This window comes from Urocampus carinirostris, chromosome 10, assembly GCF_059441175.1.
Source record: "Urocampus carinirostris isolate Australia breed hairy pipefish chromosome 10, RoL_Ucar_1.0, whole genome shotgun sequence".
NCBI classification, from domain to species: domain Eukaryota; kingdom Metazoa; phylum Chordata; class Actinopteri; order Syngnathiformes; family Syngnathidae; genus Urocampus; species Urocampus carinirostris.
Window position 1 is genome coordinate 1008631 of NC_142358.1, and position 25441 is coordinate 1034071.

The window sequence follows — 25441 nt, forward strand, 5'->3', positions numbered from 1 at the left end:
AGCGGCGTTATAAGTCTTCGGTACCATCCGCAATCATGGTAAATGCGAAATCACTACCAAATGAGATCAACGAGTGCTGGTGGAAAACATCGAAGCGCACAGGGAGCGCAGTTGCTGTGTTTTGCGGAAACGTGGCTCACGTTTAGCATTCCGGACGCTAACGTGTAGCCACCCGGAGCTACCCGGAGCAATCCGGCTTCAGCGTCGCATTACAGAGACACGAAAGCCTACGGGAATCGGAGAGGAGACGGACTCGCTAACACGAGGTGGTGTATCCCTGGACACAAAGAAAAATATTTCCATCTGCCGCAGGGATGTCGAACTTTTGGACTGGCGTGTGACGTCATCCACTCCGCTACAAGCACCCCTAGGGCATCATGTTAATCTGTTAATAAACAACGGGGTAGACTGCTGGAAGTGTGAATTTCCCTACAGGGATGAATAAAGTATCTATCTATCTACCTATCTATCTTTACATTTCCTGCAAACCGAAGTCAATACTCCCATCACCCAACCTCAAGTCTAGCCTTTCTGAAAAAAAAAAATCATGTTTCACCACCAACTTCTTAAAACTAAACAGCAATAAAACTGAACTACTTCTCATCTGCACCAAATCCACCCTGTTGAAAGCGGACTCCTTCTCTTTCCGTTGACAATTCCTCAGTTTTTCCCTCCTCTTTGGTCAAGAGTCTGAGTGGCATCCTCGACAGCACACTCTTCTTTAACTCCCTTATAAATACGGTATCACCACCCAGTCAGCTTTTTTTTAACTGTGCTCCATCAACCGTCTCTGCCCCTCCCTCATCCCCCACACCATTGCCATCCTTGTCCATGGCCTTGTCACCTCATGCCGAATAATGCAACTCCCTTCTCTACGGTTAACCTCAAAAGTACCTCCAGAAACTTCAGCTGGTCCATAACTGCTGCACGCATCATCAGCAAAACCTCCACTCACAGTCACATCACCCATGTCCTTCAGCAGTTACACTGCCTCCCAATCAACCATAGAATACACTACAAAATCCTTGTCTCCACCTACATGGCCATCCATAACCTTGCCCCCTTGCAACTCTCCGACCTCCTTCACATTGCCACACCTGCCCGTCTCAGGTCCATGGGGAGCAGAGCTTTCAGCCGCTTTGCCTCCCAGCTCTGGAACTCTTTGCCACCTGACCTCCGGAATTCTGCCACCCTATCCACCTTCAAATCTGGACTCAAAGCCCATCTCTTCAGGCGAGCCTTTTCATTATCATCTGGCTCACATACCGGACCCTTTAACTCTACTGTGTTTTTATCACTTGCTTGTTTTATTCTTTATTCTTGCTTTATTGTTGTTATTCCATGTACAGCGACGCTGGGATAAGGCACTTTGAAGTAGAATGTATTATTATTATTATCATCATCATCATTATAAACAGCGCAGCACTGCAACAGCCAGTATTTTAGTGGCTTGTTACATTGAAAATAAATTCATCACTTTAATCTGACCCTTAGGAAAGAGCGCAAGGAAGTGATGATCACCACCGGAGGATTGTTATTGGGTCTGGGAAGACACTGAGGCGGCGTCACGAGAGAAAGCAATAAAATGGCCACAGGGCGGGCTTACTGCTATGGATAAGTATTAAGCTACCCCTGCAGAGCCTGTATCTCACCAACAGCAGATCCGTTATCCATGAACCGGATGACCTGGAGCTAAGACTCATGGGAAACCACTACATTCATAATTGTAGTATTTTATTAATCATGGATACCTGGCTCTTTTGGGGATCCAAAAGAACTCTTTGCCACCTGACCTCCGGAATTCTGCCACCCTGTCTCTCTCTCTCTGTGTTGGAGGGTTTCAGAAGCCCTCCAATTTAGTTGTACAATTGTATAATGACAACAAAGACCATTCATTTAATTGGAATTTTGTGTTGTGTTTTTATTTGTAGATCTATAGTTGTTATTTTGATAAAGTCAAATATATTTTATGATGATATAAATAAATGTTTTCTACTCTACGGGTTTTGACCGTCACAAAAAACAAGGGATTACTGTACTTGGTATTTTCCTAATCAACAAGTTGAATGAGTATGAATACAAATAAATGGAAAACTAGCAAACTCCTGAAGAAGTTTAATGATTTTTAACACAACTGTAATATCACTGTAGTATTTCTTCAGTCAAACTACTTCGACCATTGGTTGGGATATGTAAACTTAGTACATATGTGTTACTTGGCCTTTTAAACTGAACAAAAAATGTGAGCTAACAACTGAATATTTTTGAAAAGACATAGGTCTTACCCCAGCTCTAGAACTTTTGTGGCCTTGTTGTGATCCCAGACAATAACTCGTGTGTCATAAGAGGCTGTGGCCAACAATGCCCCATCTGGTGAAAACTCACAAGACACCACATCATTGAGGTGTCCCTCCAACTTTCGGATTAACGTGTATTCATCCATGTCCCATAAAAATACCTGCAAAGTAAGGAAACGTATGTTAAAATCTACGGAATGATGTAAAGAACAGTTTAGTTGTACTATGATGGGCAATACTGTGTGCATATTGACCATCAAATAAACTAACTGAAAATAAATAAAGAAAACAAGATGATAATCTGTCAATGGACATATTTAAAACTAAAAAAATTGTAAGCAAACAAAAGTGCACATGCGACACAAAAAGCAAGAGTACACGTCAGAAGGACGAATTCTTATCGTTTAAAATTTCAAACAGCTTACAATCATGTTTAACATTTTTAACATTCTCATTTGCATCAAACTATAAAATCCTATTGCCTACACCAATACTTAATAAACTACACATTATAGTACACGTTATAGTACATAAAGGTAAAATTTAAATAGAAAGAAAGAAATCAAAACAAGTAGTAAATTAAGGTAACATAATGTTACTCCACTGGTTTCCCCTTTCAGAGTTTTCGATCGCTCTGTTTACAATAGACTGGCACCACCAGCAGAAGCCTACGGAGACAGACAGATACTGCAAGAGAAAAGAATATTTTATGGCCAAAGCATTGGCACCCCTGGCAAAATATACATAAACACCCACACACTTGCTCACTCACACAACCCCCCCAAAAAAAGACATTTTTGAAAGATATGACCTGCATTTATCAGGACTGGAGATATTTCACTAAAGACTGATTACACAATCGATTATAGCCAATGTCAGCCCTCAACCCGTTTGTATACATTTCTTGAAATAGCCAAATGAAAGCCGCTAGTCCAGCCATTGCTAGAAACTTACTAAAGAGTTGGATGTCTTCCAGTGATAGCATTGTATTTTTCCCCAGCTATAAATTCAGCAACAAAGTTTAATTTTCTTCCTCGGAATTAACTAAGTACTGTAAATTTATGTGAAGTTATGAATTTATGATCCCAAAGGTGAGAACCACCAGGAAAAGTATGAGTGTGTCTGTGTGTGGAGTCAAGCTCTGGAACAGTTTGCAAGACAAGATCAAACGATGTCCATCTATTCACTTGTTCAAATTTAAATACTAAAAAACATTTCTGGCGGAATACAGGGATGAAGAAAATCGGGTATTAGTGATACGAGTACGTCTAGAACTATGATTAACCTTGTGTTATTGTTGCTGTTGTTATACCTTATATAACTTATTATCAATAGTATTACAATTGTTGTTATATAATTGGTGTGTTTAATAGGGAAGATGAAGGGGTAGGGAATATAAGCATTTGCTTCTGACTACCCCTTTTCGAACATATAATGTAATATTATTTTGTTCTTGAGTTGTTTTTGTTCTGTTTTTATTTTAACGTTCGAATAAAGTTTTCATTCATTCATTAAATTAAAGTGAGATGCATCACTTGAGGTTTCCTTAGAAAGTTGAAAGCAAAATATTTTCTCTATTAAGTATGATTTACCAATGCCCAAATGAGTTCAAAGGGCCCTGAAATAAATTTCCACCGCGCCCATTAGGTTTTAACTTACTTGTAGCAAAGCTGCTTGGGCCGCGCAACACATTAGATAGGGGTGAACGGGGGAGGGGCGGGCTTGTTTTGGTGAGCCTACCCCAAAAAAAGATAAAATTAGAAGTTTATTCAAGTGCGTGTAACATAAGGAGCATGACAGAGACTGCAATCATGACATGAGCCAGAAGATTGCTTCTGCAAGTTAAAAAGGTCCAAAATCCGTACAGCACCTATTATAGAGAAAATATATATTTTCTAAAGGACACCTCAAACGTACACCAGCTTTAAACACAATTGCTCAGTTTTCTTAGATTTTTTTAAGGGTTAATAATTATTTCCATGTCAAAATTGTGTTTATTCAATTAAATGGGGTGTAATTTTTTTTCTTTTTTTTTTTGTAAAGCAACACTTCGAATTTTAATGCTTATGTGTGTCTTTAGAATTAGATCTTTGGTTAATCTGCTACATCCTGGCACCAGCAACCAGAAGGCAGGTTAAATCGCTGACATAGAGGTTCACAAGAAAAATATCTAACCAAATAACAAAACAGAATGTACTAAGAGCTGATAGATGGTCGTACCAAGTATTCTGAACTAGGGAAGGGGTTGAATTTGGAAAAAGGGCGGTGGTATAAATCAGTGGTCGGCAACCACCTGGCCGCGGACCGGTACTGGGGCCTGGGTAGTTTGATACCGGGCCGCACAGAAAGAGAAGTTCCATTATCTTTCAGTGACACCGCTACAACTGTTTTAAACTAAACTTGAACCTGGGTCTTTGAGGTGGTATATTTAATTTAAAATCAGTTTGGTTTGCACGGGCGAGCGCAGTTACCTGTCGGGCGGTGTAACAGTCACGGTGTAAACATAGATTCCCACCCGCCGAAGATACAGTGAAAGATGAATCAGACCAACTTTTGCGCTTATAGCCAATCACCATGGAGAATGGTCAACTCCACTATGTCATGCTAGAAACATTTTAAACAAAGTTGCTGTTTTAGAAAAAAACCTTTGGCAATGGAGTAGGAGGATACGTGCATTTCTGAGTCGATTACACAACACCAATAAGCTTCTTGCGGGGTTGGTTTATTTGGTAAGTTTGTATTTTTAATTACCGTATTTTCCACACTATAAGGCGCACCGTGTTATAAGGCGCACCTTCAATGAATGATATATTTTAAAACTTTTTCCATACATAAGGCGCACCGCATTATAAGGCGCTACAGTAGTGGCTGTAGTTACATTATGCAACCATTAGATGGTGCCGCGCTAAAGGGAATGTCAACAAAACAGTCAGATAGGTCAGTCAAACTTTATTAATAGATAACAAACAAGCTTTCCACAACTCCATTCATTCCCAAAATGAATAAACAGCTGTTTTATTATTTTCTCTGAGATAAAGCATTTTCATGACACATCTTTAACATCTTTGAACAACAGCAAGGCATAACATTTTACTTTTCCTCCATTTAGTCAACACGCAAAAAAACGTCTGATACTGTTATGGTAAATGAAACGTTAGTGCAATCGAAATATAGTGACACTCGTAATGTGCAAAAACAATAACAAGTGCAAAACAATAACAATAAAGCAATAACATAATAACTAAAATGTAAAACGTAAAAAAAATCAAAAGAACAACATAAAGCTCACTCTATCAGCTCCTCATCTACGAATCCCTCGAATTCTTCTTCTGCAGTGTTCGAATTGACCATCTCAGTTAATGGACCATCCAACACGTCCGGCTCCGTCTCATCAAGGTCTTCATTAATCGAGTCAGTGTCGCTGTTGTTGTCTGGCAGTTGGGGGACAATTCCCGTCTTCCTGAAAGCTCGGACCACAGTTGAGACTGATATCAGCCTAGGCATTTACGAGCCACTGACAGATGGTGGCGTATGGACTACCGCCACTACAAACATGGCTGTCTCCCCGTCTTGGTGAACATGTGTTAAGTTCCTGTGCCAGCGCTGTTGCCTTCATTCGAATAGTGATTGTATTGACACTTCCACTTGCTGCTCTTTGTTCAACATCCCACTGTTCAAGTGTGTCCTCTAACCGTGGCCATCTCGCTTTATTGCCACGGAAACTTTGTTTAGTTTTCTTTACTTGGCGCAGTTCATCCTCATGCTTCCTCCACTTCCGCACCATCGATTCATTAATGTCAAACTCTCTTGCTGCTGCTCTATTTCCGTGTTCTACTGCGTGACTGATCGCCTTGAGTTTAAACTCTGCGTTGTAAGCGTGTCTCTTAATAGGAGCCATTTCAGGGTCTTTATACAAACGCACAAATAAAAGAGAATCGTTGTTTAATATTTCCCAGTATGCACAGCGCACTTCTTCTATGCGAAAAAGAAAAATTGAGTCGGTGGCTGCTTACCGTAAGTTGCGAGACCTGTCGCGGCTCAATATTGATCCATATATAAGGCGCACCGGATTATAAGGCGCACAGTCAGCTTTAAAAAAAGATTTTAGGTGCGCCTTATAGTGCGGAAAATACGGTACTTGGCACACGGATCGCCACCAGAATTTGTTGCCCCAGATCCCAGGTTAAATCCCAACTAAAGCCCTCCTTGTGTGGAGTTTGAATAAAAGTTTCAGCAACGAGGACATCTAAATGTACAGCGAGAGAAAACTGAATTTATGCACATTAGGATTATTCATGTTGTTATAATTATAAATGAAGATGATAGTTTGGTAAGCATGTTCTTTATGCTAATGGTATCTGAATAACTTTTAACATATTAGGTGTTGTAGCTGTCATGCACTTTCTGGACAAATTTAAAAATATTAGCTATTGTTTTCTTTTATTGATGTTCACTATGTTTTGTGTACTGTTACCCAATGCTAAATCTATTGCACCCTGGCCATCCTGGATTACCACTTGCGAGGCCCCTTCTCAAGGTTTCTTTTTTCCTCATGCTGAGGTTTTGAGTTTTTACTTGCTCACATGTTGGTTTAAGATCAGGAGATGGTGTAACTGTAATCTTGTGCAGTCCTTTGACATACATCTTGTGATTAAGGGCTATACAAATAAAGGTGACTTGACTTACGTCATTGTTGACGAGCGTGTCTAAGATATGCACGTAAGGGTCACCTTAGTAAAAAAAAAAAATTGTTTTTTTGTTTTTTCAAATTGCCTTTCAAGATGAGATGTATGTTTTTGGTGTTGGATTTTATCAAAGTAATTTCACCCAAAAAAGTTACTTATTCTCAGAGTGTTTTTTCCTTGTTATTTGTGCATCTTTTGGCAGGTCCGACTTATATTCTGGAGAGACTTATAGTCCAGAAAATACGGTACGGTTTTGTCACATAGCTTTTAAGGCTGGCGTGTTTTCATCTGGTAGGTTTTTAGTATGATGTTTGTTGACAACGGTAATCAAGCAGTGTATGTATGCATGCCAACCATTGTTTTATATAAATCAGTACAAGTTGTTTGAAGCAATTCTGAGACTGAATGTTTTTGGTTTTACTAGATGAAGTGTTTGAGGAGTATGTTAGGAGTGACAAGATTGGATGGATTGAGAAATTAAATTGTGAGAGACAGAAACGGAAAAGTAGTGGAACTGAGCAAGTGTGTGGATAAGAGAGTACTCGGTTGGTTTGGACACATGGAGAGGATGGATGAGGAGCGAATGTTGAAGAAGATCTACAGAACAGAAGTAAATGGAAGGAGAACAAAAGGAAGGCCGCGATTGACGTGGATGGATGGTGTTATGAGGGCACTGCAGGAAAGATGTCTAAATGTAGAGGAAGCTAGAGCTCTTGTTGGTGATAGGAATCAGTGGAGGGGTGTTGTGAAAGGATAGTGGGACGTTTTGACGCGTTCTAAGGGAAGGGCAGGGCACCTGTATGATGTGGCAGGGGTAAACTAGTGAAAGCTGTAGGGCCCTGCTGTTGAACAGAAGAGTGTGTTGTGTCACCCTGACCCGAGGGACATGGCCGCTTCCTTGTGTCCCGTTTCATCTGGAGGGACGAAAGCATGACCAACTTAAGTGCCGAGGTGGTTAACTTGTTTGGGAGTTTGGGCATTTGGGTTGGCCAGGGTCAAATTTGTTTTGTTTTTTGCTACTTTTTCCTTTTTTCTTTTCTTTGTTTTTGTGTATGTTTGTCTTGCTATCGGTCACCCCTCTCGATGGATATAACCAGAGTAGATAGAAAGATAAATAGATATATAAAAAAAGAAAAAAATGAATTGCTGTCTGATCAGCCTACATTAGGACGTCTCAACAGGACATTTCTGCAGATCACGAGGCCGTGAAAATATTGACAAGACTATGAACCGGTCTGTGGTACAGAAAAGGTTGCCGACCACCGGGATACATGGAAGGGAGGGGAACAGAAGGAATAATTATATTAATGACCAGTTTAATGATAGTTATAAGATGACATTAAAAATAAATAGGAACTGCAACAGCAGAGGTAGACAGACACGGAGCAGCACCTACGTACAGAATGACCTTGCAGGTCAGGTGCCAAGTTGCCCCTGGCAGGCCTTGGACAATGAGCATCCGCGGTTCACACCGGCTGCTCAAAATGTCAGCGCGGCGCTCCCCTCAAAACCAATCAAACACTGAGCTCTGCCACCACCTGTGACAGGGAGAGCAAGACACACACACTGTAGGGACACACACATCCTGTTAAAGCTACTAACAACTACATCTCTACTAGCGTTTCAAAACTTCCATTAAGAATTAAAGTTCCAGTTTTATGGTACCTACTATCTGTTTACAACATCTTTGGAACATTTTAAAAGTCAGTTGGCCAGGTTAAAAAACATTTTTTTACTGCGCAGCTGGTCAGGAGTTGCTTATTTCCCCTTATTAATCACAACAGGGTTTTTCCTGTGTTCAAAGTCACAGAAAAATTGATTTATATAGCTCAACAATGAGATAAACTCAACCTACTGTAAGTTAAGCAGTAGTAGCTTCACATTCTAGCTACCGGAGGAGTTCAGCCACTATGGAGGTGCTACAATAATAGCAGTGCAGAGGCAAGACAATTAACAACCAGAGTAAAAATCATAGCAAATCAGATGACTAGGGTACTACGTTTGTTTTCTGTTTTTGTTTTGAGTGAAGCAAACACAGTCGCCGAAAAAGTTATACATTTTCAGGCTGTATTTTCAGTCTTTTTTTTTTAACAGAACTTTTTTTTTTAAATCGAAACTCTAGACTAGTGACAAAGACCATTACCAAATATTATTCCCAAAGGTGCATAACATTCACCATAAAAAAATATCCGATATTTTTGAAGTCTTGTCAATATAAAATATTACTACTGCCTTAGGATTATTATTATTATAAAAATAAAATGTTTTTTTCTTAATCAAAATTTTAATGGCAATGCCCTCCCCAGTTTATTTCTCATTTATTATGGATACCAATACGTAATCGTTACAAATGTCAAAAAAATTGTTTTCATCCTACATATCGGATGAATGAGTATCTTTACTTTACTGGCAGTTGATCGTAAATTATTGCACATGGTAAAAGGTACTACATATTTCACTGACCATTTTACGATCTGGCTGCTATAGAATGTTACAGCTAGGATCTTTACATTCATTCAATAAGGTGGCAGCCATGCAATAATTTGATATTTTCATAACCATCATATTTATAAAATGTTGGAGAAAAACAAACAATTGACTTCATAATGAAAAGCCTGAATATGCACAAATTCCAATTCGGCGACATTCATTTAGCTCCGGCTATAGCCATGCTGCGCTCTTGCAAACAAGGAATTTGCAGAGGTTATGGAATGTCAAGAAGGTCAAGCTACAAAGAGGCCATGAGGGAAAAATACACTCTGCAGGAGAAGGGGCAATATTGGTTTAATTATGTATGAAATAATGGGTTAAAAATGTGATATTGCACCTACCGATTATTACTTATATTGCATTAAATATTTGCTTACTTTGTATTCCTCTAATTTTTAATACTTCCCATCTAATCATAAAATGTCCGTGAGAGGAGAGCATCGTTGGCTGCAATTGTAACTAATACCTGGTGTTGATGCTTGCTAATCACTATTTAAAATGAGACAATTTCTGCCTTTATTTGAGCCAGGAAAAACCCTGCACATAGACTTTTTTAACGCAAAAATGAATGTAGGTACATGTGTGCAGAAACAGTTAGTTGTGAGTTTTGCAAAATTCAATAAACCTACAGTGTTTCTCCCCACAGTAAGAAAAACCAAACAAACCCTAGTTGCTGGGCCCTTCATTTATGACACACATCATTTTCGAATTTGGTGTGAATATAGGGGAGCAGTATTGGGATGGGTTGAATTTCAATCCATTTCTAGGTTCATTGAGCATGGCTAGTCACAAGCAATAGCACAACAACAAGCTAGCAAATACATTCAAAGTAAGTTAGGGGGAACATGATTACCTACCGCTTTACCTGCACCAACAGAGCACAGGATGGATGAGTCAGGGGAAAAAGCACTGCAGTAGACCCAATTTTGGTGACCCCGCAAAACTTTCACCATGTTACCTGTAGTGACAAGTGACATAATGAATGAATGAAAACTTTTATTTCGAACATTGAAATAAAAATGGGACAAAAACAATGAGTCAACAATAAAATAATGTCACTAACGTGGGAAAAGGGGTAGTCAGAAGCAGATGCTTATTTTGCCTACCCCTTTATCTTCCCTATTAAATACATTTTACAAATCCTCCTTTCCTCTTGTGTTTAATACAACAAAATCTCATGGATATACTTATTACATAGGTCAGATATCAATAATTATAATAATTACAATCATCACTAATACACTAATCTTCGTAATACCCATCCCTCAACGTCATAATGCGCCTAGTTACCAAATGTCACTGCGGCACCAATTATAATAACAACAATAAAAATAAACAAAATATTTATAATAACAGTTCTGATATAATAATAGCAACAATAACAACAAATTAACCATAGTTTTAAACATAGTATTTCCAATCTCACTCGTATCCCATTTTCTTCATCCCTGTATTTCAACAAGATTGTACAGTGGGACCTCGCTACTTTGCGGTTCAACGTTCGCGGCTTCAGAGCTTCGCGGTCTGTAATGGTTACTCGGCGGAGGTCACTCCTGGGCCGCGCAACGGAGTGGGTTCGGCGGACGCGGCGTGAGAAAAGGCGGCGGGCGTCCGACGACCCCAATAGCGCGGCGCGACGCCAGGCGGCCGTCCGCGCGCGGCGGGCGAAAGGCGGTGGACGTGCGCGGGACCCACGTAACTGTCGGTGTCGTGCGTATCGCGCCCGAAAGTACCCGCGGTGTGGCGCAAATAAAAACCCTGTCGTGAATTTGTCTCCGATCGTCCCGGGCGGACGTAAAATCGCCTAGCTGTACGACTCTTAGCGGTGGATCACTTGGCTCGTGCGTCGATGAAGAATGCAGCAAGCTGCGAGAACTAATGTGATTTGCAGCTGCGATTGGCTGGCAACCAGTTCAGGGTGTCCCCTGCCCAATGCCCGGAGATGGCTGGGATGCCCCCCCCGCGACCCGAATAAGGATAAGCGGTGCAGATAATGAGATGAGATTTTTATTTTATTTTTTTATTTTTTTGAAGGAGCGTTGCTACTTCGCAGATTTTCACTTTTAGCGGGTGGTTTTGGTCCCTATTAACCAGGTCTAAAAAAATAATTTAAAAAAAATATATGTATATATATTTTTATTATTTTTTTTTTTTTGAAGGTGCACCGCTACTTAGCGGATTTTCACTCAGTGAATGTTCCCCATTGCCCGCGATAACCGAGGTCCTACTGTATTTCAAAAATCAAAAAGAGAAACTGAGATAGCTGGGATGGGCTCCACCACCCGCGGACCCTATTGAGGATAAGCGGTCCAGATAATGGATGGATGGATGCTACTAACTCTATACACACCATCATCTTTGAGGTCCCACACACGAAGGGTCTTATCTCTGGATGCAGACACCAGCATGAGGCTGCCATCAGGAGCAAATGTCAAATCTCGTACTACATCAGAATGATCCATTAGATTCAGCAACAGTTTACCTGCAAAGAGCCAACACACAGAAGGATTCAAGGGAACGTCTACTACCACAAGTACAACTCCATGAGAAACTGTAAATAAACGCAACAGCAAATGGAAAAAAAATCTGAAGTCAAAGCAAAATAATCCTTCGAGAAAGAACATGCAAAGGCGACTTTTGCAGGGCAAACATGTTTATCCTCACCTGTGTAAACATCCCAGATTTTGATGCGGCCATTGTTTAGGCCTGTTGCCAGTAGCAACTGGTCCTGACCAAATTTAAACCGGTGCCATTCAATATTAACACAGCGGCTCCGCTTTTCAGGCACAGATGAGCCAAAAGCCAAACCCCAGACAATGTCGCCACAGTCAATTGTGTGCTCCCTGGGATCACCAACTGCCTGTACGTAATGTCCTCCATCACTGTTTTGACGGGAAAAGTGGCGAGGACTTAGTGCATTAGTGCCTTGTCCTTCCTTGCCCACTGAACTGAAAAAGAAATGATATAGGATGAAATATCCGGCATGACAAAATGGCATCAACAGCATTAATTAAAAAAGCTTAAGTGTAAAAATGTCCTTTCAGGTCTCTTATCATACAAATATGTTTGGGGCTTTTTACTTAAAGCAATAGTCCCTGCCTACACATTTTGTCCGGACCGCTTAACAGTACAAGAACACAAAGTCGAAGAGCACATTATTAGTTCTAAAAAATTTGAACCAGAGTTGCAGTGGCAAGTGCGCCAATTTCTAACCACATAAGCACTAGTGATTTAGATCACATATGAAAAGTTGTTGGGGCTTTATCTCATTATCACACTATCTTTGGTCAAAACACCATAATTTTGTCACTTACAATGATTAGAATAGTAGAATAGAAATTAAATCATCGTCATTGTAACATGAGAGTGCATTAGACAGTTTTTCCTGATTTAAAGGGTTTGTACAGGTGCTTAAAATTCTTGTAAATGCTTGAATTTTAATCTTGTGTTTTTAACAATTGAGAACTGCTTTGAGTATCAGGTGAAGTGCTTGTGAACACTTTAAATTATGGCCACGTTTCCGTTGAATGATGGAGACACCTTGCCATTTCCCCCCTCCTGTTGATTGAGGGCATCTGGCATTCTTTTGTATGATGTTGCCCTATGAAGCGCCATCGCCTGGGCTAATTTATGCGGAAAAACAATTAACTTGTACAACTACGCACACAATTGGCTGGCAACCAGTTCAGGGTGTCCCCTGCCCGCACACATGCAATCATCACACTGTTTCTGTTACAAACTGAGAAGGGAAAAGTTATGTTGCCTCCACAGAAACAAGCTTTGGGAACACTGACTTAAAGGGACATTGTGTAATATTTGACCATTTTATGTTACTGTATTTTGTAGTGCAGTGGTTCTCAACTGGTCTGACTTCAGAACTCACCAGCTCACCGTAAAAACAAGCCGCAAAACTAAAAAAAAATCACTCATCAAATGTATCGAATGAAAGGATTACACCGTCAAACCTGAGGTACCAGAACATTGCCAGCACACTGGTAGGGTCTGGTTCAATGGCTGAAAATCCTGAGGGTATCTGCCACCATACCTCTCTCTGGTCCCTTTCCTCACATGGCTATTGAATCGTTTCTTGTACATGATTCAATTGTTTGTTTGTTTGTACATGATTCAAATTGAATCGTTTCTCCGGCGCCGTCACGAATGGCAGCCACTCCAGCAGCTCCCGTGTTATTTTCGATTGTTCTCAGTTATTTTCGATTGTTCTCAGCTTAGGGATGCTGCTGGAAAAGTGAATTTCCCTTCGGGGATGAATAAAGTATCTATCTATCTATCTATCTATCTATAAACAACATCAGGTCACATATATTACCTTGAATGCACAATTAGATGCATTAGTTGCATTTTAATGACATAAAAACGCTTCACTTCTGTGGCTTTGTCTTAAAGATTAAAAAATCCATATCTTATATATATTTTCTGCTGTATCTGCATATGGCCAGGCTCAACACGTGGTTGTGAAATGGCAGGTGTAAACGCCACCAACATCCACTGTTAAGTACTTTGAATGACCCACAGTTGTTTTTTCTTTTCTTATAATTTTTTTGTTAAGTCAAAAGCTTGCGACCCACTGTAAACGGGTTTATGACTGACTTTTGGGTCCCGACCCACCGATCTAGTGCAACCAAAAGTACTACAAAGCACTTCTGTAAATGCAGCTATACATCTGAATCAAGTCACCATATACAATACAAAAATAAACCAACTCAAGTTGGGAGTAAAGGGTTTTATACATTAGACTATAAAGGATTTTATACGATTGACTACAAATGACATATATTGCGTTAAATGCAATAGACATACACTGACTGGGCTTTATTTCAATGTCAGGGCATGGGCTGTTTTAAATGCATAATATTTTTTCTAGGAAATTTTGATAACAGGACTCGTGGATTTGCTGACGCAGAACGACAGGCGCTGTTGTGGGAGAGCCAGACCTCAAGGCGCACAAGCAACTGCTTGGCACGCCCAAGGGAGGAGCCGAGACGCCATCTTGCAGGGAGACGTGAGCGAATAAGAAAAATGATGAAATGAAATGATCTGCATTTATATAGCGCTTTTCAAGTCAATGACTTCCCAAAGCGCCTTACATTGTGCTTCACATTTCCCAATAGCGGCCGTGATCTGTGCAGCCATGTAAGGCGCTAACCTGCTTATTGGGGGTATAGGGGTATCAGTGTCTTACCCAAGGACACTTCGGCATGTAACACGGACAAGCCGGGATTCGAACTGGGATCCCTCAATCCTAAAACGATCGCTCTACCTCCTGAGCTACTGCCGCCCCTAAAAACCTAAAGTAGTTTAGAAGAAGGCTTCCCACAGACTCCAACATCACTTCAGCCGTCTCCTGAGTACACTTAGTTCTTCTGTTAGGAAAAATAAACATCCGCCCCCGTGTGAAAATGTCGGCTTTCGCGCGCATAATTGTTGGATGAATGTAGGTCGTGTTTGGTTAATGGAGTCAGATAACTAATTCGAACAATTTGGTAAATGGTACATTTTGATAGTTAAATTTCAAATATGGATAAAGATGTGTTTGCCTCATTTGTCATACTGCTTTAAATATATTAAAGAAATACAAAATAAGACGGGCACTAACATCCGATTAAACTACTAGGCTGGGCCTACTGAAGCTGAGAAAACAATTAGGAATTCCTGGAGACGATTATTTGTCACACAAATAATCACAATTGACAAATATATTGTCACTTTTCCCCCTCTGCATTATGTTACTATGGTTATATGAGCTTAATATTACATATACAGTACTGCACACCTTATTAAAGAGCAATTTAATGGTCAAGAAATAATTAAGAAATAGTTATTACCCAAACATTCTGTTCCATTTCTTAAAAGAACTGCATCAGTGCAGGATTTTAACCTGTTACGTTACAATTTTTTGAGGTTTCAATGGTTTCCAGAATCTCACCCTTGCTAAAGTGCTTCCTCTTTGGACTATAGACTTGTAATAATAACAATCATCATCTTCATTATCAAAACCATAACTTTCCATCCGAAAACACATCACGAAGACTGGTATTCCTCAGTTATCTCCCAAAGCCACCCAACACAATAGGTTTGAAGTGTGTCTTTCTTTGAAAGCAGTAAATAGGGGAGTCAATTTCTAAATGAAATGAAAACATTTGTTTACAAAGGGAAATCTAATGAAACCAGGGTCTCATTCACAATGGTGCTGTGGTTACATCAGCGAACCAATACGTTCTTTAAACATGCAATACTATAGGGCTATTACAGTACACTATATAAAGTGTACTTGTGTACAACTAGTCGTGATTGAAAATATTATAGCGTTAGGCTACATTTGGCCTTTATTCTTAGCAATGCTTGCATTAATGTATCATGAGAAACGCATTATATAGATTACGATCACAATTTTGTTTTAATCATGCTGATCTCATCTCATCAGCTGCACCGCTTATCCTCAATAGGGTCGCGGGGATGCTGGAGCCCATCCCAGCAATCATCGGGCAATGGGCAGGGGACAGCCTGGACTGGTTGCCAGTCAATCGCAGGGGACAGACAACTCACTCGCTCAGTCACACCTAGGGACAATTTGGACCGGCCAATTCACCTGAAATGCATGTTTTTTGGAATGTGGGAGGAAACCGGAGTGCCCGGAGGAAACCCACGCAAGCACGGGGAGAACATACAAACTCCGCACAGTAAGGCCGGGAGCTGGATTTGAACCCACTCAGGAGGTTCCCACGACCTCAGAACTGTGCCGCACACGCGCTAACCACTGCGCCGCCGTGCTGCCCATCATGCTGATCAATATTCCTTAATAAATGCATTATACAGACTACGATTGCGACACTTCTATCAACTCTGTCAACTTCTGTCGGAAAAGCAGCATTGAGAAGCACATAAAAAAATAAATGTTCACGTGAAGGGGATTGAAATTCTGTAGGGGAGGCGGAATTGGGCACAAAACTGGCGTTGTCTGCTTTCGTGTGTGCATGCGTCGCTGCACCGTGACGTTATTGCCTTGACATTTTAGTCAAGAGTGATAACAAACGGGGCGTAGAGAGAAAAAATGACATACTCGCAAATGTGAAAAATATTCACAAATATGAAACATTTTTACGTGTAGACGAATATGTCATATTTGTGACAACCTGATTTAAAATAATTGATAGATAGAAAGTTCCTGCTGGTTGTATGTTTGACATGCATGCTTGCGCTAAATAATGCACAATGTCCCTATAATCCTTTGTCAATAATTTCCCCATAATTTAAAATTAATAATATTAACTCAGTGCTGAAGTTCACAAATTGATTTGGATTTTTATTCTTTTGCAGAAACTGTAGCTTTGGATCAGAATTCCTTAATAAACTAAATCAAGTCAAACAGTACAGATGAACTGATGATTGCAGAACAAAATTTTACAAACCTCACAATTACTGATAAAATTCATAAAATATGTCCAATAATATTGTTACAACAGAGTCAAAAGGCACAATGTGAATATTATTTAATTTATCTTTTTTTGTAAAAACAATCAACCAAAATAGAAAAGCCATACTCACAAATTGGTCAGACATTTTGGCCAGGGTATTAGCCTCACAATGCGATGCCCTTGAGACCAAGCAAAATAAGAACCATTGGGTGCAAAGGCTACACTCCAAGCCTCACGGCCAGACTTCTGATCAAAGGGAGCAACAGGCACCAGGAGTTCACCAATTAACTTGGCCTTACCTGTAAAAGTACATTTGAAAATTTTCATTTTCTTTGAAAATTTCAAATAAAAGTAAATTTCACGAGTTTTAACATCAGAAAAACATTTTTCAATTGGATATATTTGTGGCATTATCAATAACAGGCTGTGTGGGTGTGTGGGGTAGGACGAGGGCTGCCAATAACGACTGTTAGTGGACTAATAGTCGAATAGTCACCCATTATTGAAACTGTTAGTTGAATAATCAGATAATTATTTTTTTCTTAAACTTAGCATGACGTTAATTTAATTATTTGGTGTATGGAATAGAATATACATTTATTGTCATTGTTATAAAATGGGTTGGACATATTGTGACAGCAAAATTGTGCATGGCACTCCAGAATCACATATTAGCAGTGAGGATAAAAGAGAACAAGAAAATAAAGGAACAAAGAAGATAAGGTTATAAAACAAGGAGGATAAGGTTATAGTAATTGAAAGTAATCAAGTTAAAGTAACCCTACCCAACCCTGCGAAACACATGTACAATATAACATGTTAAACTACATAAATAAACACGTTTGAAAAAAAAAAAAGGGTAAGATTATTTTGTATTTTGTAAGGGAAAATACGACAGTTTGTAAGGGCATGGAGCCGTGGAGTTTGACAGGTATGGAGTATGATGTGTAGACAGGAAGTGTAGCTGACCCTCAAGAGACCCTATGAAAAAATATTTAACATGGATGCCTAGACAGGCGAAGCGAGACAGGGAGGCCATATCATAAAATAATTGAGAAACACGGCTGAGAACTAAGAAAAGCCACATTAGCAGCAGTTCAACAGTAAATAAAACGCATTTAATGCTGATAAGTTTGTTACTATTTAAAGAGTGCGAAGGTGATTTCACGGAATGCCAGGTTTTTATTTTTTAGAATAATAATTATCAGATTGTTATCGTTTCAATCACCGGTCGGCCACTGTTGGCACGCGAGCGAAAAATAATAATCTTTTTTTTTCTTGCGCATTTTTAGGTGAAATTTAGACATTTTCAGTTGCGCGCCGTGTTATTTAGATGTTTACGGTAACGCCCCACATCCTCTACTTCCTGATAGGATGTCTGCGCCGCGCGTCGCGGAGGAGGGAGGATCCGTGTTTTAACGCACCCACGTACAACTTTCACAACGTCTCTGCCAGGGTGGCCGACAACTTTTTCAAGAAAGAAAACAAAAACTCTTTTCAAATCAAACGTTTTCTTTATTCCGAATTCGAAATCTGCGTTCGGTTTGGATTTTCTGAATTTATGTTCGTTTGGCAATTTGCATACTTGGCAGCCGATCAGAAGACATCGAATAACTTCGCGCTCCGGGCCTTTCCTTAGCGTTATAAGGTCGCGCATTTGCATATAATTTTCCAAAGTTGTTCAGGATATGTCAGATTGTGCAGTTTCCTTATGCGTGAGAAGATAAGCAGGACATTTTGGTTCAGTCTTAAAGCATATTTATTCCTCAACAGGGCAATCGACAATAGCAAAGCGAAATATGGTGCGTGCGTAATGACGTCACACAATGGAAAACGTCTTACCGCAATATCACGAGTAAGAGCGCTATTAAATTGTCAAATCATTACAAAAATAGACGCACAGAGAACACAAGAAAATGGAGAAGTCGTTAGGAATCAAGCCAAAACCTCAGCCCCAGAATAAATCAAACGAAGCAAAATTGATGACGCTACAAAACATAAACATACATTTCATTTCAAAAGCATCGTGGAAGGAGGAGTTCACGTGGCTTGTAGCAAACATTGCATGAATTAAGATGAGTAAACACAGGTACATACTGATGGCAGATGGAAAACAGTGATGTCATAGCCATGCAATGAATGTTATAAGTAGATTCATAATAAATGTAATTTAAAAATGTTGTTCTGTTATATATTCTGATTATCAATCCATAATACTTTGCAACAATGGTTTTTTTTTTTTCGCAATGAGTCGTTTTATTGTGTTTCAAGTTGTGAAAAATGTGGCAGGCAACTTTTCAGAGTTGTCTGCCCGGGTGTCCGGTAACTTTTTCTCATGAGTTTCAGACACCGCCATATCACTTGATTTTGATTGTAGTTCATTGTTGATGAAGAATAGTTGAAGTCATGGATGTCTACAGGCCTTTCTACATGTTCCTCATATTATTTTTTAATTTGTTGATTAACAAGAATAGTAGAAGATAAATTGTTCAGTTATACAATTTCAATGTATATCGATGCTGTATGTTCGGACTGGTGTAAAATGACAGCTCTGTTGGATATAAAAAAAATGTGCGAGTCATTAATCTTGTTGTGATTTACAAGAAAATTTGAAAGTGGCACTCCACACCGAAAAGGTTGCTGACCCCAGGTTTCAACGGGGGCGGCAGTAGCTCAGGAGGTAGAGCCACTGAACCCCTAATACCCCCAATAAGCAGGTTAGCGTCTTACATGGCTGCAATACAAGGCCGCTATTGGGAAATGTGAAGCACACTGTAAAGCGCTTTGGGAAGTCATTGACTTGAAAAGCGCTATATAAATGCAGATCATTTAATTTCAATAGTCTGTGACGAGTCTACTATTAAAATACAGTAGTCCTTAGTTGCAGTTCCACTTGAAACTATAGCAGTCACTTATAGTGCAGTATATGAAAAGTTGTCCTACTTATAAGACATCTGCTTTTTAGCATATCTATGATTAGTAGTATAATGGTCTTAAAAATTTAAAAAAAAAAAAAAAAAACACTTTTGGTACTTTATACACTGAATGTGGGAAGACGTTTGTGTGATCAAAAGGAGAACAAGAACGTACGAAGCGAGCTGTTGATTAACAACGCTGGCGTGAGAGGGGAATGTGTCAGATCGAGCTATATGTCCCAACGCTTTGATAGTGGGAAAACAATTGAGCATACCCGTTACTTAGCCATTTTCAATCAATAATAAATTGTAGGCAAACATTACTGACACGAACTCGGGCGTGGCGCACACTTTAACGCAGCGACTCAAAATGCATTAACTAATTATATTAATTCAGTCGGAATTATATATACATATATGTGTTTGAAGTCAGTGAATATTTATCGTAGAATTTGTGAATATGTTGTTACAACAAATAGGTCGAAGGGAGGGCCAAGATGGCTGGGGTTGTCTACTGAGACTAAGCGGCGGAGGTTACTCGTTCAAGGAAAAACTACACGTTGGCAGTTGTACTTACCTATATCATTTTCGTTTATAGAGTCTGGAAAGCTTGCCATCTAAATTAGGACAAAGACCAAAAAGAAAACCCAAGCGCCGATATAAAACGAAATTTAGTCAGGAAGTCAAAAACAGCGGACGTCTTTCCCTTTCTCGGCTTCTACTATCCTCAGAGATCACTCCGCTTCCAACCAGTACAACTGGGTAGGCAAAAAAAACACCCAAGATTTTTTTTTAAACTTTGACTCTTTACTTCAAATATTCTTCAATACGGCCCAGAAAAAGAAAATCCTCCTTAAGTTTGGTAGTTCAAATCACGGTGCGACGTATAATATCTTATGATCATGGACGTATTTTCATGTGGTTCAGTCCCGTGGCGGTTAAGAGTGGGCGGTATTAGGTGACGTCAGCAGTTTCCATGGCAATACTATGAAAACCCTCCATTGTGATTTTGCACTACTGTAACATTTCTAAATACAAGTACATTATTGCTAATGGATCTTTTCCAGTACATTGTTTCACAATGAGTACTTTTCTGAGTCTCCTTTTCCATTACAAAGGCGTAAATCAGGGGTCTCCAACCTTTTTCAAGCTGAGAGTTACCTTTTGTTAGTAATTAGTGCAAGTGGAACCCAGTTTGATATGCATTTTTAAAACAAAAACGTATCTAAATGTCTAGCTAAATTGCTAAAAGGATAGCTTGATACTTAACCAGAAAGCTTAACAGGTAAAAAAAATAAAATAAAAGGTGGTAGATACAGTAGCTAGGCAAGAGTAAATAGCCAGAGAGAGTTAAAAAAATAGATAGCTAACTAGAAAGGTGGCCAAAAATTAGCTTGATTATTAGCAAAAATGGTCAAATGTTAGCTAGATAGCATGCAAACATGGTAAAAAGCTAGCCAGATAGCTTGCTAAATAGCACAAGCTAGAAGGTGAACAGGATAAAAAACCAAAAGGAAGCTAGGTAGCCAGCTAAAAGTAAATAGCCAGATAAAAAGTTTGCAAAAAATGCCAGATAGCTAGCTAGTAAGGAGGCCAACATTGAGCTTGATAGCTAGCAAAAAAAAAACATGTCAGTTAGATAGCATGCAAAAACTGTAAAAAGCTAGCTAGATAGTTAGCTGGAAAGTTAAACACTTAAAAAGCTAAAAGGAAGCTAGTGACAGGCGCTCCCCTACTTACGAAAATTCGAGTTACGAACAATGGTACATGTAAACATGTTTTTCGGGATGTCGAAAAATATTCGGACATTGCTGTAAATTGGATTTTGTATTGTGTGCACCTTTATCAGAGTAGAGGACAGTGCTGTAGTGCTTCTTTCTGCCGCGTGGCAATGTGAGTGGTCACCCAGCAAACCACCCCGAAGAAGAAATCCGGCTTCTACTTCCTGGTTTGTGTGTATACACACTGCACTGTATCTCTAGCACGCTAAGAACTTCGACGTTTTCATTGTTTGATATCTCGCGCATCTATTCAATATAGTTGGTGTAAAGCTTAAAGAAGAGGCGAGCCGTTTCTTTTGAAATGAATATGGAATAAGAAAGCTTGACGCAGTTGAAAAAATTGTTGGATTGCTTTTTTCGTCCACTTTTTACAACGGAGAAGGACGTAGCCTCAATCTTTTTTATTTATCTATATCTTTATAGTCAAGTCATGTTTATTTGTAAAGCCCTTAATCACAAGGAGTGTCAAAGGGCTTCACAGATCAGAGAGTCAACGCCTAATGTGTAGCTTTGTTTTTCAGTTCTATGATTTATCATTCAACCTGCTATTTAAAGTTATAGAGCATATTATTTTATTAAATGTTTATTTTTCAATTTCAAAACAATACAGGCTACATATATAAACCTTAAACATACATTACAAAATATAGCGCTGGAGCAACTTACGAACAAATTCAACTTACGAATGATGGTCCAGAACCTACCTCGTTCGTAAGTAGGACAACGTCTGTAACTAGCTTTAAAAGTAAAAAGACAACTAAATAGCCGGGTAGAAAGTTGGAAAAAAAGCTGACTAAAAACGATAGCAAAGTATAGCTTAATAACTATCAAAAAAGAAAATGTTGGCATGGAAAAAATGTAAAAAGCTAGCTCGATAGCTTGCGAAATAACTAAAAAAGATAGCTTGCTAGTTAGCTAGTAAGTTAAATAGGTAAAAAACTGAGAGCTGGATGACTAGATTAAAGGGAAAAAAGCAAATTAAACGGCCAAACAAAGTTTAAAAGAAGCTAGCGAGCTAGAAAGGTCAAAATTTAGCTTAATTACTAGAATAGAATAGAATTTACTTTTATTGTCATTCTTTGTAACCATGCACACAGAACGAAATGTCATCAGCCGCAGCCAAACAGGGCGCCGCCATTTTAGACCCAACTGCTGTGTTGGGAGTCGTTAGGTGATCAGACCCTCCAATTCCAACCCTTAATGCCGAGCGCCAAGCAGGGAGGCAATGAGTACCAATGTTGTAAGTCTTAGGTATGACTTGGCCGAGGCTTGAACTAGCGACCTACCAGTCTCAGAGCGGGCACCCTACCATCTAGGCTACAGAGCTGGTGACTAGCAAAAAAAGGTCAAGCTTGATAACATCCAAAAAAATAGAAAAATCTGGCCAGAAAGCTAGTTAAAAATTGCTAATTATTTACTCTATAAAACTTATAAATTGGAATTTAGTTGTATTTCCTGTAAAATAAAACCATTAAAAGATGAATACTGTACATACATTTGTTTAAAACTGAATAGATTCTCCTTCTATTCTCTCAATTACTTAAAAACGATTATCAATACGTGGATAGATTTTTTTTGTACATGAACAGATTATATAGTGAGCTTTTATATAAATGATTCTTTAGCGTTGTACAGCCAAAACGTTTTTTTTTTTTTTTTTTGGTGTGACACCTTAACTGTAAATTGTAGTGAAAAACGTGCCCTATACTGTATATTATGCAAAGTGCTGCTTTGTAATTCAGCTTTGGTTTGGCTTTACGTGTGTTTGAACAGTATTAATGGCTCAAGTTTTGAACGAGATGGAGAAAATTTGCATGCAAAATGTTAATTAACAAAATATAGGTTATAACGAAACACATGTATGTTAAAGTACATAAATAAACACGTTTGGAAAAAAAATATGGTGTAAGATTATTTTGTATTTTGGAAGGGAAAATACGACAGTTTGTAAGGGCATGGAGACGTGGAGGTTGACAGGTATGAGAATTTCTCAAATAACAACCTATGTCATTACAATGTTGTTACAAGGTTGATATGCCCTTTGGAGAGTGCATTGACTTTCAAAAAGAAAAAGAGTTTTGTGGAATTCAGTGGCACTTAAGAGTCTCATTAATTTTATCGTGCTTACGTGCTGGGATGTTTTAGGCAATTAGTCGGATTATTCAATGTCTTAAATTTTTCTCTAAATTTAAGTACTAGTAGACATTATCTTAGTTTAATCGATTTCTATCCATTTATTTCCCGTGCAATTATTGTCAAATTAGCATGATATGTCTCGAAATCAACTATAATTCCTATAATCTTCTTCAAGATTGATCAATTTCTTTCTCATTGTCTTCTAAACTGCTCTTCCATAGACACTGTTTTCTTTTAACTTAACCAAACCTTAAGTCAGTATTTGTTACACATTTGTTTATCATTTGTCAATCGTAACACTCATTCTAAAAAATTCAGTGTGGAATCAATTGTCCTCCCAGAGGATCCAGTCCTTTGGGCTAAACTTGTCAAAATTCCAAACCCTCACACTATCTAAACATCAAAAATCTCAAAAGATCTAAAAAAAAATCTAAAAAAAAAAATGCCAATTCCAACTCAATGTCAAAACTTTCTAATTGCATTTTCCTCTCTCTGTAATCATAATCAATCTTTTCTTATTGATTCAATATAAAGCAATACATACTTGTCACTTGTGAATTATCTTGTTGACTCGTATTTATATCATCATCATAATCTTTATTCCGCGCAACAATCTTTGTTTCTACGCAAGAGTCTTTGTTTCATGCAATAGTCTTTGTTCCATGCAACCCTTCGTGATCCCCTGTGATTAAGGCTATACAAATCAACATGATCTGGTCCAACCATTAATACTTGTTTCTTTTGTTTGGTTTGTTGCCAGGGGGCGCTTTACTTTTCCCTCTAATGCTGACTCTCTCAGTGGGTGGGCCTGTGCTCTGTTGGCCCGCCTCTTCTGGTGGGGCCTCATACACATCCTCTTCGTCCTCAGACACGTGTGGAGCTGCTCCCTACTCATTTCCTGTTACTCTCTGTCTGACTCCTGTTTCTTCTGTCTCAACGATCTTCATACGCGAAACTTCCTTTCCAAGCTTCTTCTGCTCTACTTCTCCTTGTCTTTTCTTTCCCTGAACAATCCATGCATCAATGGCGCGGAGTTGAATTTCAACTCCTGCTGTCTCTTTCCCTTTACTTGCTTTTTCCTTTCTTTTCCTCAATAACTTTCTTTTCACTTCCTCCTTGTAGGGACATCAGCCAAACTGGGATAAAATTCAAATTTTCTCACCCAATCCACAACATACTTCACATACTCCTCACTCATCGTTCCAATATACTTCACATCTCCATGTTCCAACAACGTTTTTCTCTGGGTTTGCCCCATCTTTAATTCGGTACACCAAACAATATGGCAACGCCCTAACCCGTAGAACACAGCGCTGATCTAATCACACACACACACACACACACACACACACACACACACACACACACACACACACTTTATTTCATCTATGTGTCGCTGATCTAATCACTTACACACACACAGTGCACTTTATTTGATCTATGTGTAACAAAGCTCTGATTTTACTTATAATCTCTCACAATATGTTCTGCTCTGGCCAGGCAATTCACAAATTATGATTAAACACGTTTCCTTACAACACTAAGTCATTATTTTATGCTCCTTTAAAAATTCGTAGGTGGGGTTGGTCTTTCTCTTTGTGTCACTGTTACGTAGACACCAACGTTTAATTTTCACTACCCAGATAGCCGATCCTGTTAAGTGTAATTACCACCAACTAATGTTAGTCGTTATTTTACACTTAA

The 25441-nt window shown here is 39.1% G+C and overlaps 1 protein-coding gene across 2 annotated transcripts in view; it reads right to left on the minus strand.

Moving 5' to 3' along the window:
* wsb1 (WD repeat and SOCS box containing 1) overlaps positions 1-20751 on the minus strand; it is a 40778-nt gene extending 20027 nt beyond the window's left edge. For both annotated transcript variants that reach the window (XM_088345154.1, XM_088345155.1), the window contains exons 1-6: positions 20398-20751; positions 17036-17204; positions 12137-12420; positions 11823-11954; positions 10330-10430; positions 2286-2458 (exon numbers count right to left, since the gene is read on the minus strand). In XM_088345154.1, coding sequence (XP_088201280.1) covers positions 2286-2458; positions 10330-10430; positions 11823-11954; positions 12137-12420; positions 17036-17204; positions 20398-20437 — 899 coding nt within the window. In that variant the 5' untranslated portion in view covers positions 20438-20751. The remainder of the gene's footprint in view (positions 1-2285; positions 2459-10329; positions 10431-11822; positions 11955-12136; positions 12421-17035; positions 17205-20397) is intronic.
* Between the last annotated feature and the right edge of the window lie 4690 nt (positions 20752-25441).